The sequence below is a fragment of the Aulonocara stuartgranti genome, assembly GCF_965226115.1.
Source record: "Aulonocara stuartgranti genome assembly, chromosome: 7".
Taxonomy (NCBI): Eukaryota; Metazoa; Chordata; class Actinopteri; order Cichliformes; family Cichlidae; genus Aulonocara; species Aulonocara stuartgranti.
The window spans coordinates 29,845,001-29,864,334 of record NC_138945.1 but is presented as its reverse complement, the minus strand read 5'-3'; the positions used below and the strand labels follow the sequence as shown (position 1 = coordinate 29,864,334).

The 19,334-nt window shown below is 41.7% G+C and overlaps 2 protein-coding genes across 9 annotated transcripts in view; both read left to right on the top strand.

Annotated features, from left to right (window-relative positions):
• palm2akap2 (PALM2 and AKAP2 fusion) overlaps positions 1-5,706 on the top strand; it is a 101,359-nt gene extending 95,653 nt beyond the window's left edge. For all 8 annotated transcript variants that reach the window (XM_082538802.1, XM_082538801.1, XM_082538799.1 and 5 more), the window contains 2 exons: positions 160-338; positions 2,958-5,706. In XM_082538802.1, coding sequence (XP_082394928.1) covers positions 160-338; positions 2,958-3,086 — 308 coding nt within the window. In that variant the 3' untranslated portion in view covers positions 3,087-5,706. The remainder of the gene's footprint in view (positions 1-159; positions 339-2,957) is intronic.
• A 2,380-nt stretch (positions 5,707-8,086) lies between these two features.
• slc46a2 (solute carrier family 46 member 2) overlaps positions 8,087-19,334 on the top strand; it is a 13,733-nt gene continuing 2,485 nt past the window's right edge. The window contains exons 1-6 of the mRNA XM_082538815.1: positions 8,087-8,739; positions 10,356-10,526; positions 11,102-11,320; positions 11,759-11,930; positions 17,226-17,309; positions 19,187-19,334. The exon at positions 19,187-19,334 is cut by the window's right edge and continues 9 nt beyond it. Coding sequence (XP_082394941.1) covers positions 8,266-8,739; positions 10,356-10,526; positions 11,102-11,320; positions 11,759-11,930; positions 17,226-17,309; positions 19,187-19,334 — 1,268 coding nt within the window. The 5' untranslated portion in view covers positions 8,087-8,265. The remainder of the gene's footprint in view (positions 8,740-10,355; positions 10,527-11,101; positions 11,321-11,758; positions 11,931-17,225; positions 17,310-19,186) is intronic.

Sequence of the window (19,334 nt, the reverse complement as noted above, 5' to 3'; positions counted from 1 at the left end):
AGAGCACAGGTTTTCTGTGTCTTATGTATATCTAAGAACAATAGCTTTGGCTCCAAACGATGTAAATGTAACAATTTTTAAAAAGAAAAGAACTAAAAAAATGTTTAAATAACCCATAGTATGGATTTTTTTTATTTTTTTTATTTTTGGGGTTTGCAGGAAAGATTGAGAAAGTTCGACCTGCGCCACCTGTCTCCCCCTCGACCTCTGAAGGAGCCCTGTCTGATGCTGGCAGCGAGGACTCTGGAGGATCACGACCCAAAAACTTCATGCAGACTCTTATGGAAGACTACGAAACACACAAAGTGAAGAGGAGAGAGAAAATTGAGGACAACAGTGTAAGTATTTCAACCCAGGGAAAGATAAATGACTAGACACAGAATAAGAGAAAGAGACTGAGGTGCTTTTCACTGCAAAATCAAAAGCTTTCTGTTGCAGAAAACGCGTAATACAAAGCACCACAAACTAATGTAGTAGTTGTGAGCATCAGTTATTATAAATCCCCTGATCTCTGTGAAAGTGCCAAGAGATGACACAGTTTGTCACATAATACGTATTTGTTCAGCCGGGCTTTGGTTAAATCACCTCCCCTAAATGTCAACGCCCGTGACCTGGTATGAGCACATACTGTACATCACCAAAGGGTAATTCCCAGCCTGGAAGAGAAGAGAGTCAAACAGTCAGAGTGAAAGTAAGAGGGGCTTTCTGTCCTGACCCCATGTTTTTGTCTTTTTTTTAATGTTTTGTAATAAATGTAATTCGACACCAGAACGCTTATGTATTCAAAATGGGGTCTCACGAAAAGGTGAAAGGTTTGGCACGCAAACACAAAGAAATTGTTGGAAATGTTGCGTAATCAGAAATGACAGACAGAAGTTTCACTTTTCAGTTCATGAGCACCGCACGCTCAAATTCATATTCACACACAGCAGATCCACTGGGAGGGAACATTTCATTCCAGCTGCTGTAAGATCACATACTTCAAGTTACTTCACTGAATTTATTCCACACAAACATCTCTGCTGCGCAGTTGTTAGATGCTGATGTTGTTGCTAATTGTGCTTTTGTTTATCCATGATGGCATCACATGTGTTGACTTCGTGTACTGTTGCTTCTCTCCTGCTTCTTGATCAGTATGCCCGTTTGTTGCTGGCTAACGAGGTAACCACTGAGGTACCTGAGGAATCTCTTCCCTCCTGTAACTGCCTTTACTGACAGACCTGGGTCAGACCATACACATTAGATTCATATACAACAGAGTCCAAGTAGATGGCAAAAATCAGCTTTATGCAGTGCTGTGCAAAAGTTTCAGGTACTAAACGTGAACTAAGGATGGATTTAGATCCACTTCCATAAAGCTTTCTTCAGGGTACAATAAAAAGAAATCTGGTTAATATTTAGTGTGAGGACCCTTTCCCTTTACAGCATCATGGCCTCTCTGGATTCAAAATAAGCTATTTCTGAGTCAGTGTTGATACTAGGGTGAGCTTGAATAGTCAGTTTTGTTTAGGAAGAGTATTTGGACTAAGTGGCCCATGGGAGCCATACTAAGAGTTGGCTGGATTCTCTAAAGACTCAGGAAAAGTGCTTCAGTGCTTCCACCCCGTTAGCTGAGAATATACTGGATTATCCTCTATGAAAGAAAAGAAGTTACAGTTATGAATGTGGTTTCCTTTAATACCATAACCTGCTGTTATGTTTTGAACATCATCAAACTCCCAGCTGAGCAATAAACATGAAGCTCCTGTAATAAAAACCTTTTTATAAAAAAAGAGCTCTATTAAAATAATCAGAGTGAGTTTAAATTTGCATTACTTGTGTGTGTCTCATTGGATCGTTGGGATCATAATTTATTAATTGGACTTTGGGTCCCTCATTACATTCAGTTATTAATAATAAGAATCTAAATGTGTTTATTACCTAAAACCTTTGCACAGAAGTGTAGCATGTATCAGTATCACCTGAAGAAACTGCCTATTCACAGTGATTTTGACTTCCCGAGTCCAGTTACAGAGTCAGAATGAGAAGAGTTCCACTTCCACTTTGTTGTTTTCATCTTCTAATTGTCCTTCAGTCAGTCTTTTAGAAATGAAACCAGTGCTGAAAATGTAGATGGTAGATTGGAAACCATAGACAGGGCACTTTCTGAACAAAACCCACATGTGTTTTTATGTCTGCTCCCAGGTCTGGTTGTACTCTCATTTCCTTGTTCTGCTCTGTGGTGTTGGTGCTGCATGTGCTTGTCCGTGGATTTGGTGTGAACCTTTAATCCACACATTCCAATTTATGTACATGCTGTATAGAGTGTTGATTTAAAAAGTTTCTTTCAATATTTAAAACAGAAGGAGCCATTTTAATGGTGCCATATAGCTATATATGATAAATATGTTTGTAAATGATATTCAAAAGTGTGTAGTCGTTAAAAGATACGGTACTTGGGTGTGCTTCAATCTGACACTACGTAATTGGCCTAAGCTTTGAGAAGCTCATGTCCATACTTTTCTATCATCATGACTGCTGTCAGCCCTCTGCCACTACCCACAATCCACTTCACCTACACCCTGTCCTGATCTACCCTGGATTCCAGTTGACAAAGAAATCTTTTCCCCTTGTCCTTGTCTGTCTGCTTGAAGGTGATTGTGAGTATCAGCATGGGTGTGGGAGAGGAATAATGACTGGACACGTTTAATGTGGTGTTCAAGCATGAATTTTCCCTGAAATGGAGTAAAGTTACTTTTGTTGTTGCTGTCAAACACTGCAGGTGCTCTTTATTTTTGTCATTTAATTAAAGTGATTAGATGTGCGCGCCCTCAGTGTTTGACATACACTGCATGTCATGTTAAAGTCACTGTGGCGTGCGTGTTTTGGGGTTTTTGTTGTTGTTGTTTTTTAAGTTTGTAACAATTACATTGCTCCCGGTCGCACTTGCATCTGATTGGTTGCTTTGTAATCATCAGGTTCTGGAGGCCACTCGTGTGACCAGGAGGAAAAGCGACATGGCGCTGAAGTGGGAAGCCGGCATCTATGCCAATGAGGAAGGCAAGGAAGAAGAGGAAGAGGAGGAAGAAGAGGAGGAGGAGGAGTAAAAAACTCCCTTCAGAGACAACTAACAAGCCAATTGGAGAGAATGAAGGAAGAGAAAGACTGAAGGAAAAGTGAGAAAGCAGGAAGGAAAACTATTTATTTTATTAAGAGTATCTGAAGATCACATGACCCCAGCAGTGTGAACCAGTGGGGCTTTTTGGACCTGAAAACTGAAGGTATATTAGCATGTTAAGGGGCTGAGGATGTGGGAAATATGTGAAGGTGGTCAGCAATAAAAGAGACACTTCAAAGGTGTTTGATGGTGGTTTTAGAGCAACGTTTAGTGTTTTTAATAGCTGGTAGATGCTAAATGACTGAAATATTCTTAGGATTTTTCACCTTTATGCTATTATTCAAATAAGATCTAAAGCTTTTATTTTGACTGGTTGCCTGAGACTCTCTGATGGTGGTTTCATCTGCGCGTGCTATATAATAACCACAGTCATCTTCTGAAAGTGTGGAACGCTTTTAATCAAGAGGACGATATAAAAGATAGGCAGATGCAGCTATTCAAAAAAAGAAAGTTCTGAGAGGAAGTAGACAAGGAGAGGCCAGATCACCCTCTTAGTTTTTGTAATTTCAGAAATACTTTTACCTGGATTTACTACTGGAAAGCTGCTGTGTTTTCCAAGAACCGAACCGAAAGGTGCCCCAAAGCGTCACTTTCAGAGCCCATAATGGCACGGTGCAGATATGACACAAGTTTGACACGCTTGCCAGGAGCTTTTGCCTTCTTGTCAAGCATCTTTACTGAATTTTGAGCAGTCAGCATCCTTTTTGTGTTAAATGCTAGTCAAGAAATTAGCAAAACTAGCAAAACTAAACTTGCCTTAGACCGCCAGTGCTTGTCGGTGAACGGTATGTATTGTATCCTCTCCTATCCTGCATTACTACACTGTCGGTAGACCTTAGGGAAAATAAGCAACCACCTTAGATAGAAAGTTTGCCTGTAATCGCTTCTTTTCCAGTGCAAACAGAAAGGGGGGGGGGGGGGGGCTACCTGCTGGTAGTGCTTACACCATTTGAGTGAATTTGTGTGTTAATTAAAGGGCTGGGTCAGGGGTTTTATATAAAAAAATCACTTATTTTACTTTTGTTGGCTACGTCGCTTTGTTGACCTGTGCTTTCTGATGATGTAAGCAGTTGTTTCATGTATTATACTGAGGTAGGACTGTGTATTTGACCTATGAACGTCTGTATCTACTTGCTAGCCGAGGATAAAGTTTGATGAAAAAAATAATCAAAAAAGGTTTTTATAAGAAGTCGTTATACCAAAACAGAATGTTATTTAGAGAAAACCCACCAGCCTGAGCTCTCCACGTCCTTTTTAAGGCGTACAAGTGTGCGAATGGATTCACACTCCTTTCCTAACCTGAAACAAGCACAGCTGAAAAAAAAGTGCAGTGGCAAAAAGAAGGCAATAAAGGTCTTTCGAGACGCTGAGCTGTGCTGTAAGTTGGGCTTGTAAGGGTTTTTTTGTTTTTTTACTAACTGTATTGTGACTGAATTTTGCAGAATGACATTGATTTTGTGTTTTGAAGTGTTGAAATCATACAAAGTGACGAGGAAAAACAGGATTCAGCTTCAAGAGTAAAACAGTAAATACACTTTAACACAACCACACTTCTCCCTGGAGTATAACAGACTGTCTTTAATTTAAAATGAAAAGTAGAAATGTGTCAAACTGGCTGTGGAAACGGTATTTCTGGACAACTTTTGATTGTATTCCTCTGTCGTAGCCTTTGAGATTCGTTTCTGCGTCCAGATGTGAGGAGAAACAACATCGTTTTTGTAAACCAAAAGTCACAGTTTTGACCTGTCCAAGTGCCCTTCAGCAAGGCAGCAACTTCTCTCTTTGCTTCCAAACACACTGAATGTACGCTGAGCTAAACCACAGATGTAATTGCTGGACATCTACTAACCTATCAAGTCAAGCCACCCTTTGCAACTTATTCCACTCGACTGTCTTGTGATATGCTTTGTCAAGAAAGCGTGGCACAAACGCCATAAACCAAAAGTGAAAATCAAGGACTCATTCCTCTGCGGTGTCCACTTCCACCAAACCCAGAACAAATAATATTAAAACCCACACATATGTTCCAGAGAATCATCCAAGTTCTCCTTTCAGGGTCTTCTGTGGTGCAGCAGAGGTGAAGTGTCTTTAACGCTGGTATGAGATTATTTTTGACTTAAAGGCTAAAAGACAACAGGACGGAAAAGGTTTTCATCCTTGTGGGAACCAATCAAAGTTCTCATTAGAGTCGCTTATGAAACGTACACACAGAGGAATTATTGAATGGTGTGATCTATTATTATTATTATAATTATTATTATTATGATTTTGATGTTTGAATTTATGGTGCAGAGATGATTTTATTTATCATTTTAAATGCTGGTAGCTTGTTTTCGGCCTACAGAGCTTCTCCAGTGTGGAACTCACTGTCTGTGTGTGTGATAAAGCAATCTTATTACTACAATATAAACACAGTATAACCCCTGTTCCTATGTTAACCACTTGTATGCTCATACTCTGCTTTGTTATTTTATAGCACATGTAAGGCTCACAGTTACACACCCACTATACATATTATGAATATTTTCTCATTAAAAACAAAACCTGTACATGTGGGTTTCCTGAGTGGTTCATTTGCATGTGTTTTCAGTGTTAATACTGGAAGCGGAGGTGGGGGGATCATTTCATTGTCCATATACATACACTAACCAAAGGGACACTTCATTCACACTTTGCTGTGACCCTATCCTCTGAATGTGGCAGCAGAGATTGAGTTTTTCTAATCTTCTATTGTCCAGGCGTTCTGACTGATGTCCCACCAGGATAAGGCCCAGAGGAATACCCAGGAAACGCCTCGGTGTCCCCTACTGAAGAGCTGGATGAGGCAGTTGGTTAGAGGGACATTTAGGCTTCACGTTAGAGACTGCTGCACCCGTGATCTGGATAAGCAGTTGAAAATGGACGAATGGATGGATATTGTCCCGTTTTGGTGTACAATAGAATTTCAGTCTCCGTTTCCTGTTCTAAGCTGACAGGAGTGGCACCTGGTGTGATCTGCTCCTGTAGCCCATCTGCTTCTGTGGTTAACTGAATTACTGTTGCCATCCTATCAGCTCAAAGCATTCTGCGCATTCTCTGACATCAACAGGGCATTTTCATCCAGAGAACTGCCACTTACTGGATGTTTTCTCTCTTTTTGGATCCTTCTCTGTAAACAGACGAGCAGTTTGTGAAATATTAAGACCAGTCTATCTGACATCAACAACCATGCTGTGTTTAAAGTCACTTAGATCATATCTTCCTAACTGTGATGCACAGTTTGAATTTATGTCTTTTTGACTGTGTCTACCTGCCTAAAAACTTATGTCTCCATATGATTGAATGATGAAGGAGCAGTTGAACAGCTACCCACTGACTTGGCCAGGGAGTATACATAGAGTACACTTTACATTACAAACATTTTGAAGGAGGTATGTCTCATTATCGGACCAGAACTGAACAAGCAAACACTTCCTTGAGTTGTCAAAGGAGCTTGCAAAGAAAAGCGTCTGGACTTCTTTAAGTTGCTTGAAGACGTTTCACCTCTCATCCGAGAAGCTTCTTCAGTTCTAAGGTCAAATGGTGGAGAGTCCCAGATATAAACCTAGTGGGAGTATCCCCCCCCAGAGGGACAAAGGGACCCCCTGATGATCCTCTAATCGCCTGAGAGCCACCTCCACAGGACAAGACTCAGCAGTCCATCTGCATCTTAAGGATAAAGGACACTCTTTCGAGGATGCCAATGTTCACATTTTGGACAGAGAGGACAGATGGTTTGAAAGAGGAGTGAAAGAAGCCATCTATGTCCACTGTGAGCGACCATCTTTGAACAGAGGCGGGGGTTTACGACACCAACTCTCTGCCATCTATAATCCAGTTTTGAGATCCCTTCCCAGACGCCTTAACGCCCACTCACATCCTGGGCCATCTGACCTCAGGAATTCGCATGATAAGGTGGGGCCAGGTTTCACAATGAACACACCCGAAACTCTGGCTGATTGGGTCCCACACCCAATTTCACACCTTGGCTCAGGCGATTAGAGGATCATCAGGGGGTCCTTTTGTCCCTCTGTGGGGGGGGGTTACTCCCACTAGGTTTATATCTGGGACTCTCCACCATTTGACCTTAGAACTGAAGAAGCTTCTCGGATGAGAGGTGAAACGTCTTCAAGCAACTTAAAGAAGTCCAGACGCTTTTCTTTGCAAGCTCCTTTGACTACGATGACCTGGATGACTGAGAACCTTCACAGACACTTCCTTGAGTTCTATTTGTGAGCTGTAAGCAGCAGCTTTTGAAAGTACCTTGTGGTTAGTGCATTGTTGAGCTTGTGGGAACCCATTGTGAATGTGCTTTTTTTCAGTTCAAATTATTTCTATCAACATACAACAGAGACCACTCTAGCAGAAGCCTATCCACAAAGACTGCAGTCACTGCTGTTTATTGGAAGGAAATTAAATGTTTCCTGTTTCAGGCTTCTCCTGTTAGAGGATTACCTGCTTTCTGGTTTACCTTGAAATGAGCTGGCGGTAATGCCTGTATATGTGCTGTTGTATGCATGCGATATCTACTTCGCCTACAGCTCGTCATAGAAATTTACAGGAACTGCACATTTGATTTGGCTTTGCAATACCTGTGTAATTACATGGGTGGTGCGTGCTGGGTCTTTTATCAGCATTTTTCACATTTTAAAGTCACACACTGATAATTTATTTAAAAATGAAAATGAAAGTATACCAGCTGAGATGGATTAACTGCCTTCAATGGGTTCATATCTAATGCCATGTTTTGGACTGCAGCTCAGTTGTTTTTCAGTTTTATATCTCAAACCTAGATAAATGCAACGAGAGATGATTTGTGTGGAGATATAATAGGGAGCACAGAGAAATGGTAATGATGAAAATGTAAATAGTGGCCCAGAGCCTGATGAAAGAAGGTGGTTTCCTAAAATCTGACAGAGTGCACTGAAGCCAGCAGATCAGCAGCAGGGGATGAGGAAGTGGGCGTGTTTCCTCGGTGAGGCTGCTTAGTTTGAAGCACACGCGCACACACCCTTCACTTACTACTGACGGAAGCAGTCCTAGAAGACGGTCATCTTTATTTTTTTTACAAAGCTACAACAATCCAGATCATGGTGGTACCGAACTTGTGTCAAGCAGCCTTCGCGATGCTTCGGCAGATCGAGCCGATCATCGTGCTCGAGCAGCTGGGCAGCACTCTCTTTGATACCGCGCTGCAGATGGTGGTCTGGGACCGCTGTGCCAACGCTACCGACCCGGGCCACTCCAGTGAGGATGCCCAGCAGAAAGCCATGACCGACTTCTACATGATCAACAACCTCATTATCCAGCTGACTCCCATCTTTCCTGCGCTGTTCCTGGCAAGACTGAGCGACCGCGGCCGGAGGAAAGCCCCCATCGTGTCCCCCCTCACCGGCTACCTGTTGTCTAGGGTCATCCTGCTCCTGGTAGTCGTTCTAAAACTGCCGCTGCAGGTGATGTTCGCGGCGGGGACTGTCCTCGGGCTCTCCGGCGGGTTCACCGCATATTGGCCCGGTGTAATGACTCTAGCTTCACTCGGCTCCACGGCGGCCGACCGCTCCAAGGTGAGTTACAGGCGTGCTGCAGCTGCAAAGCCGTGGAAGGAGCGCCGAGAGGAGCCTCAAAATAACTTACTTTCAATCACAAAACTTTGTGTTTGACTGTAAAACTGATGATAATGTGCAAAAACTAAGAATTACAAGGATATAAACGAATAAGTTGGGCCATTAAAGAAGACCGTTTCTTTCTTTCTCTCTCTTTTTTTTTTTCCAGATTTTTCAGTCTTTCGCTATTATTGTTTTCAGGGATTTCCCTTATTTAAAAATGGCCTTTAGGTTTTATTGCTCATGTGAGCACAATTGGTCGATATACGAGTCTGCGTCACCTCTTTTAACTAAAATCTATGCAATACAGATGTTGTACCTAAAAGAAACACAATACAACTCAAATATATATTCAGTGAACTTAAAAAAAAAAGTAAGCTTAAACTTTTAACATAAAGCCATAAACACTTTCCCCCTCTTAGTCTGAGAGTACTGTGCTTCAGGAAGCATGTTATATGCACACAGGCGGTCAAAAAGAAAATTACATTTAATTACCAAATCACTCAGGGGTTAGCCCCCTCTGCTGTGGAGCCAGCTCCCAGTCTGGATTCCCTCTCTACTTTTAAGATTAAACTTAAGACTTTCCTTTTTGATAAAGCATGATGATAGTTCTAGATCAAGTGACCCTGAATCCTTCCTTAGTTGTGCTGCAATAGGCCTAGAAAGCTGGGAGCTTCCCATGATGCACCGTTTCATCTTCACTCCCTGTGTTAATACACCAATCTGCATGTAGTCATTAGTTATTATTAAGTTATTATTACTACTCTTGCCCTCTTCCACAGTGTTTCTTTGTCCTGTTTGCCTCCCTTCACCCCCAAACCCGTTGTGACAGATGGCTTTTACTCCATGATTCAGCTGAATTGAACTGAAAAAAAAAAAACCCAAACAAAAGCAAAACAGTTTCCTTTAACTGATTTATTCAAAGGAGCTTGCAGAGAAAAGCGTCTGGACTTCTTTAAGTTGCTTGAAGACGTTTCACCTCTCATCCGAGAAGCTTCTTCAGTTCTAAGGTCAAATGGTGGAGAGTCCCAGATATAAACCTAGTGGGAGTATCCCCCCACAGAGGGACAAAAGGACCCCCTGATGATCCTCTAATCGCCTGAGCCAAGGTGTGAAACTGGGTGTGGGTCCCAATCAGCCAGAGTTTCGGGTGTGTTCATTGTGAAACCTGGCCCCACCTTATCATGCGAATTCCTGAGGTCAGATGGCCCAGGATGTGAGTGGGCGTTAAGGCGTCTGGGAAGGGATCTCAAAACTGAATTATAGATGGCAGAGAGTTGGTGTCGTAAACCCCCGCCTCTGTTCAAAGATGGTCGCTCACAGTGGACATAGATGGCTTCTTTCACTCCTCTTTCAAACCATCTGTCCTCTCTGTCCAAAATGTGAACATTGGCATCCTCGAAAGAGTGTCCTTTATCCTTAAGATGCAGATGGACAGCTGAGTCTTGTCCTGTGGAGGTGGCTCTTCTGTGTTGTGCCATGCGCTTGTGAAGTGGCTGTTTGGTCTCTCCTGACTGAGAACCTTCACAGACTTAACTGATTTATATTAAAAGAAATAACCCTGTGCCCCCTTGCAGGTGTTGATGAGGGTGGAGTTCATGTATGGGTTAGCAGGCGTGGTGGGCAGCCTCGCTTCTGGCCATCTGTTCCACCTGTACAGCTCCAGTTTGGGACATGGGACCATCCTGCTTATCATCAGCACACTGCTGCATCTGCTCTGCCTCTTACACTCCATTTTCCTGCTGCAGGTCAGTGTGTGCACGTGAGAGGGTTCAGAGGGGGCGGGGGTCCAGTGTAGCCATGTGTTTTTTGTGTATTTCTAATTGTTTATTTTTATTCTTGGAATCAAAAAATATACTGTGAATCAGCTTTGCATGATTCACAGTATATTTTATAATGGCCCTTCATCCACTTTGCTTCTAGCTCCTCCCCCCTTAAAGGTAAGTTTTTTCTGATTAGCTGCCCCTTCAAAACAAAAGGGCTCTGAACACCAGGTAGAGATAACCACATTCAGAGGATCTGATCCTACTGACATCATACAGAGCCAAAAGTAGAAAAAAAAAACTTCTTTCTTTTTGGTGACCTCACCATGACCTAATGACCTAAAAGTACATCTATGACATAAAATAAAGAACAGCAAGCTAAATTGTCGATCATTAAACATGCTGCTGTAATAATAATGTGAATAATTACATTAATCTGTAATTATGTGTCTTATAACTAGAACCATCTTTATTCATGTTCTGCCTTCAGTTTTAGCCACACGTGCTCGCTCTACCACCTCGCCGAGCTCATATACCACGCATGTCCGTCTTTATTAAAGGTGAAAGGTGTAAGCGATGGAGAGCCGGAGGAGAACCGCCACCTACTGTTACGCGCCTCCACTAACTCTTCAGTTGTCGAGGCTCCTGTTGAGATAAACAGAGTGAATGTGGCTCTGTTGTTTGTGGCTGCCATCCTGTACGACTTTGCAGTGGGCGGAGCCATTGAAGTACTGGGCGCCTTTGTGCTGAGAGCACCACTCAGCTGGAACGCCACTCTAGTAAGTTTTTTTACCCCATTTTTGTGATTTGATGCAAAAAAGATGGGATAAAAGTAACACTGCTAGTTTTAACTCTATTTTAAGCAGACGGGACAATTCTAAATATTAGTGTCTAAGCTTAGCCATCGGTTGGTTGGTGATTGGTATGTTGTTAGCTAATGAGCACACCCTTGTTCATCCTCCTTTCTGACTGTATGACTGTAGTCTTCTGAACAGACTGAGGGAACTGAGGCGTGTTTTCCCACAAATGTCTATACAGCCAGGAGTGTTTCTGCAACCAGAGGAGTCGCCCCCTGATGGTCATTAAAAATAATGCAGATTTAAGGCACTTAAGCATTAATGCCATCTGTTCTAGTTGCATAGTCTGTTTATTATTGCCTCTCTATCGCTGAACATCTCTCCCTTCTTTTTTTCTCATTTCTTTTCCTCTTTCTTCAGGTGGGGTACGGAAATGCAGCAGGCTGTGTGATCTTCCTCACCAGTTACATAGGTGTCATCGGGTTTCGACGCTGCTGCAGCGACACCTCGCTCATTCTGATCGGCATGGTGTCCTTCGCTGTCGGGATTTACTTCATGTCCTTTGTAACGACGACCCTCACTTTCTACCTCGGTAAGAACAAACATGTTACACAGATTTTATAGTAAATTTGTGGTGGATTAGCAGCTAATAGAGACACTTCATCCAGAAGATTTGAGGCGGGTTTAGAGCTCATGCCACACGCACAGGCCACATCCTTCATTTTCTCCTATGACCTTTAAACAGAGTAAATAGGCCCCCAGTTTAGCGCCCCTGGTTGATCAGGCTCAATGCATGCCTAACCTAGGACCCTTTGCTGTGTGTTTTCCCCCACTTTCCAGTATTCTTCTCAGTCATGTCAAATAAAGATGAAAAGCTGCCCTAAAATAATGTGTTTTTAAGTGAGAAAATAAAAAAAATTAGACACTGAAAGCAACAAAGGCCCAGTTGTGTGACTGCTCCTAACCTGTTCTTCATGTGACACTTGGTATTGTCTAAAAAACAGATCAGGTTTAGTTCCCAGAAGAGCTGCGTGTTCAGATTCCAATCGTTGCTTTTATTTTTACTTTGCCAAGTGGTTCGCACAGCAAACAGCAAATGGGAAAAAAATGTGTGTTTATGCTTTGATGGATTAGAAAGTTTGACTCAGCAAGCAAAATAAGTTTGTGTGCTAAAATTCAAGCTGTTTATTTGAGTTTACGTCAGACCTAAAACACCACCATGAATCATAAAAAAGTAGGAACCAAAATAAGGAACTAGGAGTGATTATAAGCCATAAACACTTTTTCCCCCTTAGTCTAAGAGTGCTGTGCTGCAGGAAGCATGTTATATGCACACAGGCAGTCAACAAGAACATTACATTTAATTACCAAATCAGCCAGGAGTTAGTTTCAACCAATTAAGTTTGATAAGGTTTATTTAACCCTTTCATGCATGAATTATGACCTCAATCAGGATTTTTTTCTTAAGTATTTTTTATTCATCTTTAGGCATGAAAAAAAGATTTTTGAACTTCATTTTTTTAAACATGTACTTTGCAAAGAGTTTTTTACATCCACTTAGTCCACTGGCTGGCCAGTGGGTGGCAGGGTATGGAGTCACACATCAGTGTCCAATGTGGTGGTTTATGTGCAAATATGCTATCAACACTGACACAAATACAAGAAAACAGCCTTTGAATAGCTGTCCACTGTAGTGACCACTATAAGAGATCTGCATTCTTACTGAAGGCTAAGACATTCAATACTCAATATGTACACCCAGCAAACAGCTACTCAGCTGAAGCTCACGGATAAACATGTGGAAATGTAAAAAGGGACATTTCTCAGCAGTTGTGGTCTGGTCTATTTTCTGGTTATAAACAAATGAGATACTTTGTCTTAATTATTGTTTGGGCGGGATTGGCACCACTAGGATGTTTTTTATTTGCTATTTATCATACTTCACTTCTGAACTTGGACAATATATATATATATATATATATATATATATATATATATATATATATATATTTTAGGGGTGCAACGATATTCGTATCGATATTGAACCGTTCGATACAGTGCTTTCGGTTCGGTACGCATATGTATCGAACAATACAACATTTGTAATTTATTTTATCAACTTTCCTTCAGACGATGCTGTCTGTGTTGAGCGCTCAGTGAATCTGCGTTCGACTACTCCGCCTAGGCTGCACTGTCGAGCGCAGATCCACTGAGTGCTCAACACAGACAGCTTAGTCAGAAGGAAGAGCACAGGGCAAGCTAGCAAGACAGAAGTTAAGCTCTCCTTGCAAGATGGACCTCCCCCACCCTCATTCAGATCTGGCGTTTGGAATTATTTTGGTTTTCATGTGACGTATGACCCTGAAGGTAAGTGAGTCATGGACTAAAGTAAAACAGTATGTTGGATGTGCCACGCAATGCTTAATTACATGGGTGGGAACTAGTGTGTTAGCGCAGTTAGCTCGTTAACGTGTTGGCCGTCTAGCCCCATGCATGGGGCGGTCGGCGGTAGCTCGTTAACGGAGATTTGCCGTGTTGTGGCGTTAAGGTCATTTCAACGAGATTAACCTGAAAGCACTAGTGGGAACACGACGAATATGACTGCACATTTACGCCGACATCATCCTAGTGCAAAGACAAAAACAACAAGCATGCTACTAACTTTAGCCGAGTCATTTAGACAGCTGTTAGCACATGATTCTCCTTATGCTGCTGAGAATATAGCCCAGAAGAAGCGGATAGTATAGCTTTTATTTTGGAAAGAGCCATTTCTCTGTAATAAACTCTCTTTTCCAAAGATGAGTGATTCCTCAATCAGATACAGGGCTCGCAAAATCGCTAGCCCGATGTCCTGGAGCTAGCGATTTTTTCAGTCGGGCTACCAAAATCTATCTCTGCCCTGCCCGTCGGGCTATTGTAGGAAGGAAAAATATATGTCAATGCTTTTGCATTCTTTCAGAAATGTAGCTGGGTAATTATGTCATTGGCATCGGTGAGCCACTGTCAATATGTGACATATTGAAATCGCGTTTGAATTTGCGCTTGTTTTTTTGCTTTCACTTTGCAATCGTGCGAACGGTGTATAGAGAGCGACAGCACTGATCTGTGAGTGATGATAATTTGTGCACCAATTCCTCTGACATCGTCTTATTAATCGTTAGCTTACTATGCAAACATGACAAGTGAAATCTCCCGCAGCAAGCTTAAACATGTGAGCGGTTGATCGCGCAGAGAATCGCTGAGCTTATGTGAGTGCGTGTGTAAAAGCAGCAGGATATATATTTTAGTTCTGCTGAGCCAAATAAGACAGGTCAGGGTGAAGAAGTGACAGCCAAAGAAAAGCTTACCACAAAACGGAAAAGTTATGACAAATCAGACTATAAGGCAAAAAGAAAGTGCAGCTTTATGGTTTCATGGACAAAAGAATTTCTGTGGCTGCAATATGACGAGCTAAATAACCAGGGCTGCACATAAGTGGTCCGCAGGTGCGCATTCGCTGTCAAAATAAAAAACGCGCACAAGGGTTAGGGTTAAATTTAAAAACTGTACTTTTGAGTTAAAATATATATTTATAATTTTAATAAATGACAAATTAAAAAGGCATGAACATTTTTTTGTATCGAAAAAATATCGAACCGTGACACCAAAGTATCGAACCGAACCGAACCGTGAATTTTGTGTATCGTTGCACCCCTAATATATATATATATATATATATATATATATATATATAATCCGATCCATTAAATATCAAAAGAACACCTCACAAAACTTGCAACATGGCGTAACTCGGCCCATAACCTTAGCAGTCGGAGTAGTATGCATCACGTGATAGAGCGGCTGTGGCGTGGGAGACCTGTCTGCGGTCTGGTTCAGTATTTGGAGCCTCGCTACCAATCCGGCATTTCATCTCCGAGGAAGTTATCCCAGAGAGAAATGAAGCAAGTGTGTAAGTTCATCTCTGAATGTTTGTAAAGCATTCCAGCATTAAGCTTAACAAACAATATATGGAGCGACTGCCTCTTCTCTCCCTCCCTCTCCTGCTGCTACTTCAGTCGTGAAACTGATCAATGATCAGCTGATCAGCTTTTCTGTCGTGAGTTCGTCTCTCTTGTTTGTTTATTGCCCACTTCGCGCCAGAAAGAGGACACCAGCGGCTGAACAGCAGCAGCATGTTTAAGCTTGTTAAGCTGTTGTTAGAATTTATTTAATATTACTTTCTACTCCAGGATCTTTTTCTACGTAGCTGATGCTGGTAACTGTGCAGGGGCGGATCTAGCAAAGTTTAGCCAGGGGGGCCGATAGGGCATGAACAGGGAAAAGGGGGCACAAAGACATACTTTTCTTACTTATTCTCATTTAAAATGTCTAGCTTTTAATAAATAATTATTTGAATCTTACACTCAAAGTTTTAATCTGATGTAAAATGTATAGAAGTCCATTACTGTATATAGTAACTATTAAGTCTAATATACCCTAGTAAGCTATACTACTTTTTCCGTTGGGAAGGTACCATCTGTGCAGTCTGCAATTCTGTTGAAGAAAGATGTTGAATCTATTTAATTACTCTTGAAAAATAATTGATTTCTGAGCATTTTTTCAAACTGCATCAAATTAAAGTTAATTATGTCGATTAAGCATCATGAGGTGGAGGGTGGTTCCCTATTTTTTTTTTTTTTTTGCTGGGAGTTGGAACCCTATTAGTTAGGTTGCTTAATATTTCTGCTAAGTACTCTTTAAAATACCAGAATAGGGAGGATGGTGTAGGTTTAAGTTTATTAGATTGAGCAGTGTTGCTGAACTATGAAATATTTTGGGTGCAGTGTATTTTTTGCATACAGGTATAACAGAATAGCTTTAGTGTTTTCTTTTTTTTTAACTTGAGTTTGAACGTATACAAAATGCAGCAAGATATTAAAAAAACAGTTTTATTTCTTAAAACACACTATATCGGATTCATATCGGTATCGGCCGATATCCAAATTTATGATATCAGTATTGGACATAAAAAAGTGGTATCGTGCCATCTCTCATATATATATATATATATATATATATATATATATATATATATATATATATAGTTAGTGGTGGTCCCCGTGGTAATCGGAGCACTAGGTGCGGTGACTCCCAAGCTAGGCGAGTGGCTCCAGCAGATCCCGGAAACAACATCGGAGATCTCTGTCCAGAAGAGCGCAGTCCTGGGAACAGCTAAGATACTGCGCAGGACCCTCAAGCTCCCAGGCCTCTGGTAGAGGACCCGAGCTTGAAGGATAAACCGCCCGCAGGGGCGTGCTGGGTGTTAGTTTTTATATGTGTGTGTGTGTGTGTGTGTGTGTGTGTGTGTGTGTGTGTGTGTGTGTGTGTGTGTGTACAAAGACTAAAACTAGACTAAAAATCCTTAGTCTCAGTATTTCTTAGTCAGGTAAAAACCTGTACTACAAACTCCCTGATGAGGCATTGATGGACATGGTCATTGAAACTTGGGATGTTTACGAAACAGGGAGTTGACCGCTTTGTGTTTTTATTCTGATACATGTGCTGATTTTTCTAAATCTTACCTCTGACATATGCTTTGTATGTTCATATCTCAATAACTATATCTCAGTGACCAGACCACCAGCTGGCAGTTATTCAGCAGGGAGATATTTGGTGGGTCAATGCTACCTGTGAAGGCCTGACCTGTTTCCCTCAAAGGATTTAGCCTCTGAATTGGGACATTGTTTTAAAGCAAGCACTGCCGGATTAAAAATTATACTTGTTTAAACACCAGGTGCGACCATTCTTACCCAGAATGGGCAGCAGTAGCTGCATAGCTGTGGTCGGGTTTGGCGGATTTGAAGAATTCATTATGGAACAAAATGTTAATCATGAACTTTTTCTGCAGCTCGTGCACTCACCCTGTTTGCTCTCATCCCGATGACCACAATCAGATCTCTGCTCTCACAGCAGGTCCCAGCTTCTTCATGTGGTGAGTACGCAGGAAAGATTTTTGAGCACTTAACACACACTTTGTATTTCATCTTAAAAAAGTGAGAATATTGGAGGCTGTCATTTGAGCACGTGAATGAATGTATAATATTGGTGCCTGAACACAATGGATGAAAACCCAGTCTGGTCATTCATAATAAACTCGACACATATTTACTGACTGCAGCATAAAAAATCAACGATGGCTTCAGAGTTCGAGGAGCAGAGCGGGTTGAGAGTAGGCTGGAGTGATCTGTGGTTGCATTAAAGCAACGACAACATGACTTTTCCTGCGAGTTGTGTTTGCTGTCTGAAGAAAGACTCACCAGTCCTGTTTATTTTTAATGCTCGTGAGAAAATACTGTGTCAGCAAAGCATTGTCGTTATAGGCTGCTGTGCCACCAGTTTCATGACTCTTAAACAGGTTTGTCAACTCTGACGCATTAAAGTTCATGTCACATGGATTACACTGCCCCATGAAAGAGCGAGGCCCAAACAACTTACTAATTAATGAAAAGACCATGTATGATTTAAGCTTGTTTAGTATTAGCTGTCACATTTTTACACTTTTCAGCATAAGCAAGAAGATTTTATAAGCCAGACGTTAGCAGGAGCTGTTTCTTGTTCCAGCTGTTTGGTTTTTTTTACTGCTTTATAGGATTCAGATGTGCACGCAGGTGGCACAACGCTGAGGACTTCATTTATTATTCAGTCATTATGTAATCGCAGAATTTCCCGTATAGCTGTCAGACACGGTTTCTTTTCTTTCTTTTTTAAAATTTAGCACATAGTCACATGATCCTCCACAAGGAAGCACTTGGTGAGAGTGGTAAGGAAGAACTGCCTTTTAACAGGAAGAGACTCGGGGAGGGGCAGCCATCTGCCATGACCGGTTGAGGGATGGGAGCATTATTCCTCAATTAGTGGAGAATAGAAGGATTGTTTTGTGAAGCCTCGCAGCAGTCTGAGCTTATAGCAGCATCACTAAAGCGGATCCAGCTCTAACTATAAGCTTTTTCAAAACATAAACAAAAGAAGGTTTAAAGCCTAATTTTAAAACTATACTCCCCTGAAGCCAAACTGGGAGCTGTTTCCACAGGAGAGGGGCCTGATAGCTGAGGGCTCTGCCTCCCATTTTACTTTTAGTAAATCTTGGAACCACAAGTGCAGCTTGATTGCGAAGTGCTCTCCTTCAATAGTATTATACTGTGAGGTTTTATTATATTTTTTAAACATCTTAATAAAGGAAGACCTCAGGTGAAAGGGCCCGATTGTTGGAATGCCACTAGAAACGATTCATTGACTCTGTTTTACTCCCTGATGAAGACCCGTGTGCCGAAAGCAGTTGGAGTTTTTAGGTTAAACATAATCTTCCCTGTAAAACTGAAGACATTTTAATTTTATTTTGAAATGTGGTTGCCTTGGAGTCTTGTGATATTTAAGCCTTAATAAAGCTGCCACCATTTTAAGTCTTGTGTTTCAGTGTGCGTGCACTGAGTTTGAGGGAGTTTTGGATGCATGTGAGAGGATCTGTGCATAAGCAAGTCCTCCATGTGATCCCTTTAAGGCTGCTTCACGATAAACAATGACCTGCATATTATAAGAGCCTGCTCTGCAACTAGCCAGAGAAGGCTTCCTCCCTCTCTGTCACACATGAACACACAGTTTCCAGGTGATTACAGGATCAGATCAATTTACTGCCAGGGCTTTTTCTCCCGTCATCTGCTTGAAACGTCAGAAATACACACACACACACACACACACACACACACACACACACACACACACACACACACACACGCAATATCTTGTATAGATTAAACAAACAGCAAGCTCTTCTCTCTTCATTCCCTTTGTCTTCCATCCCCTTCTCCTCAGGCATGACCCTCACCTTCCTGCAACTCGCTCTGAAGTTTGCCAGCCTGGCGTACATTCCCGCTTTCACCAAGATCTATCAGGGAACCCTGGACTGGTTCCCAGGCTTTGTGTTCACACTAGCCAGTATTTTCACAGTACTGGGAATGAC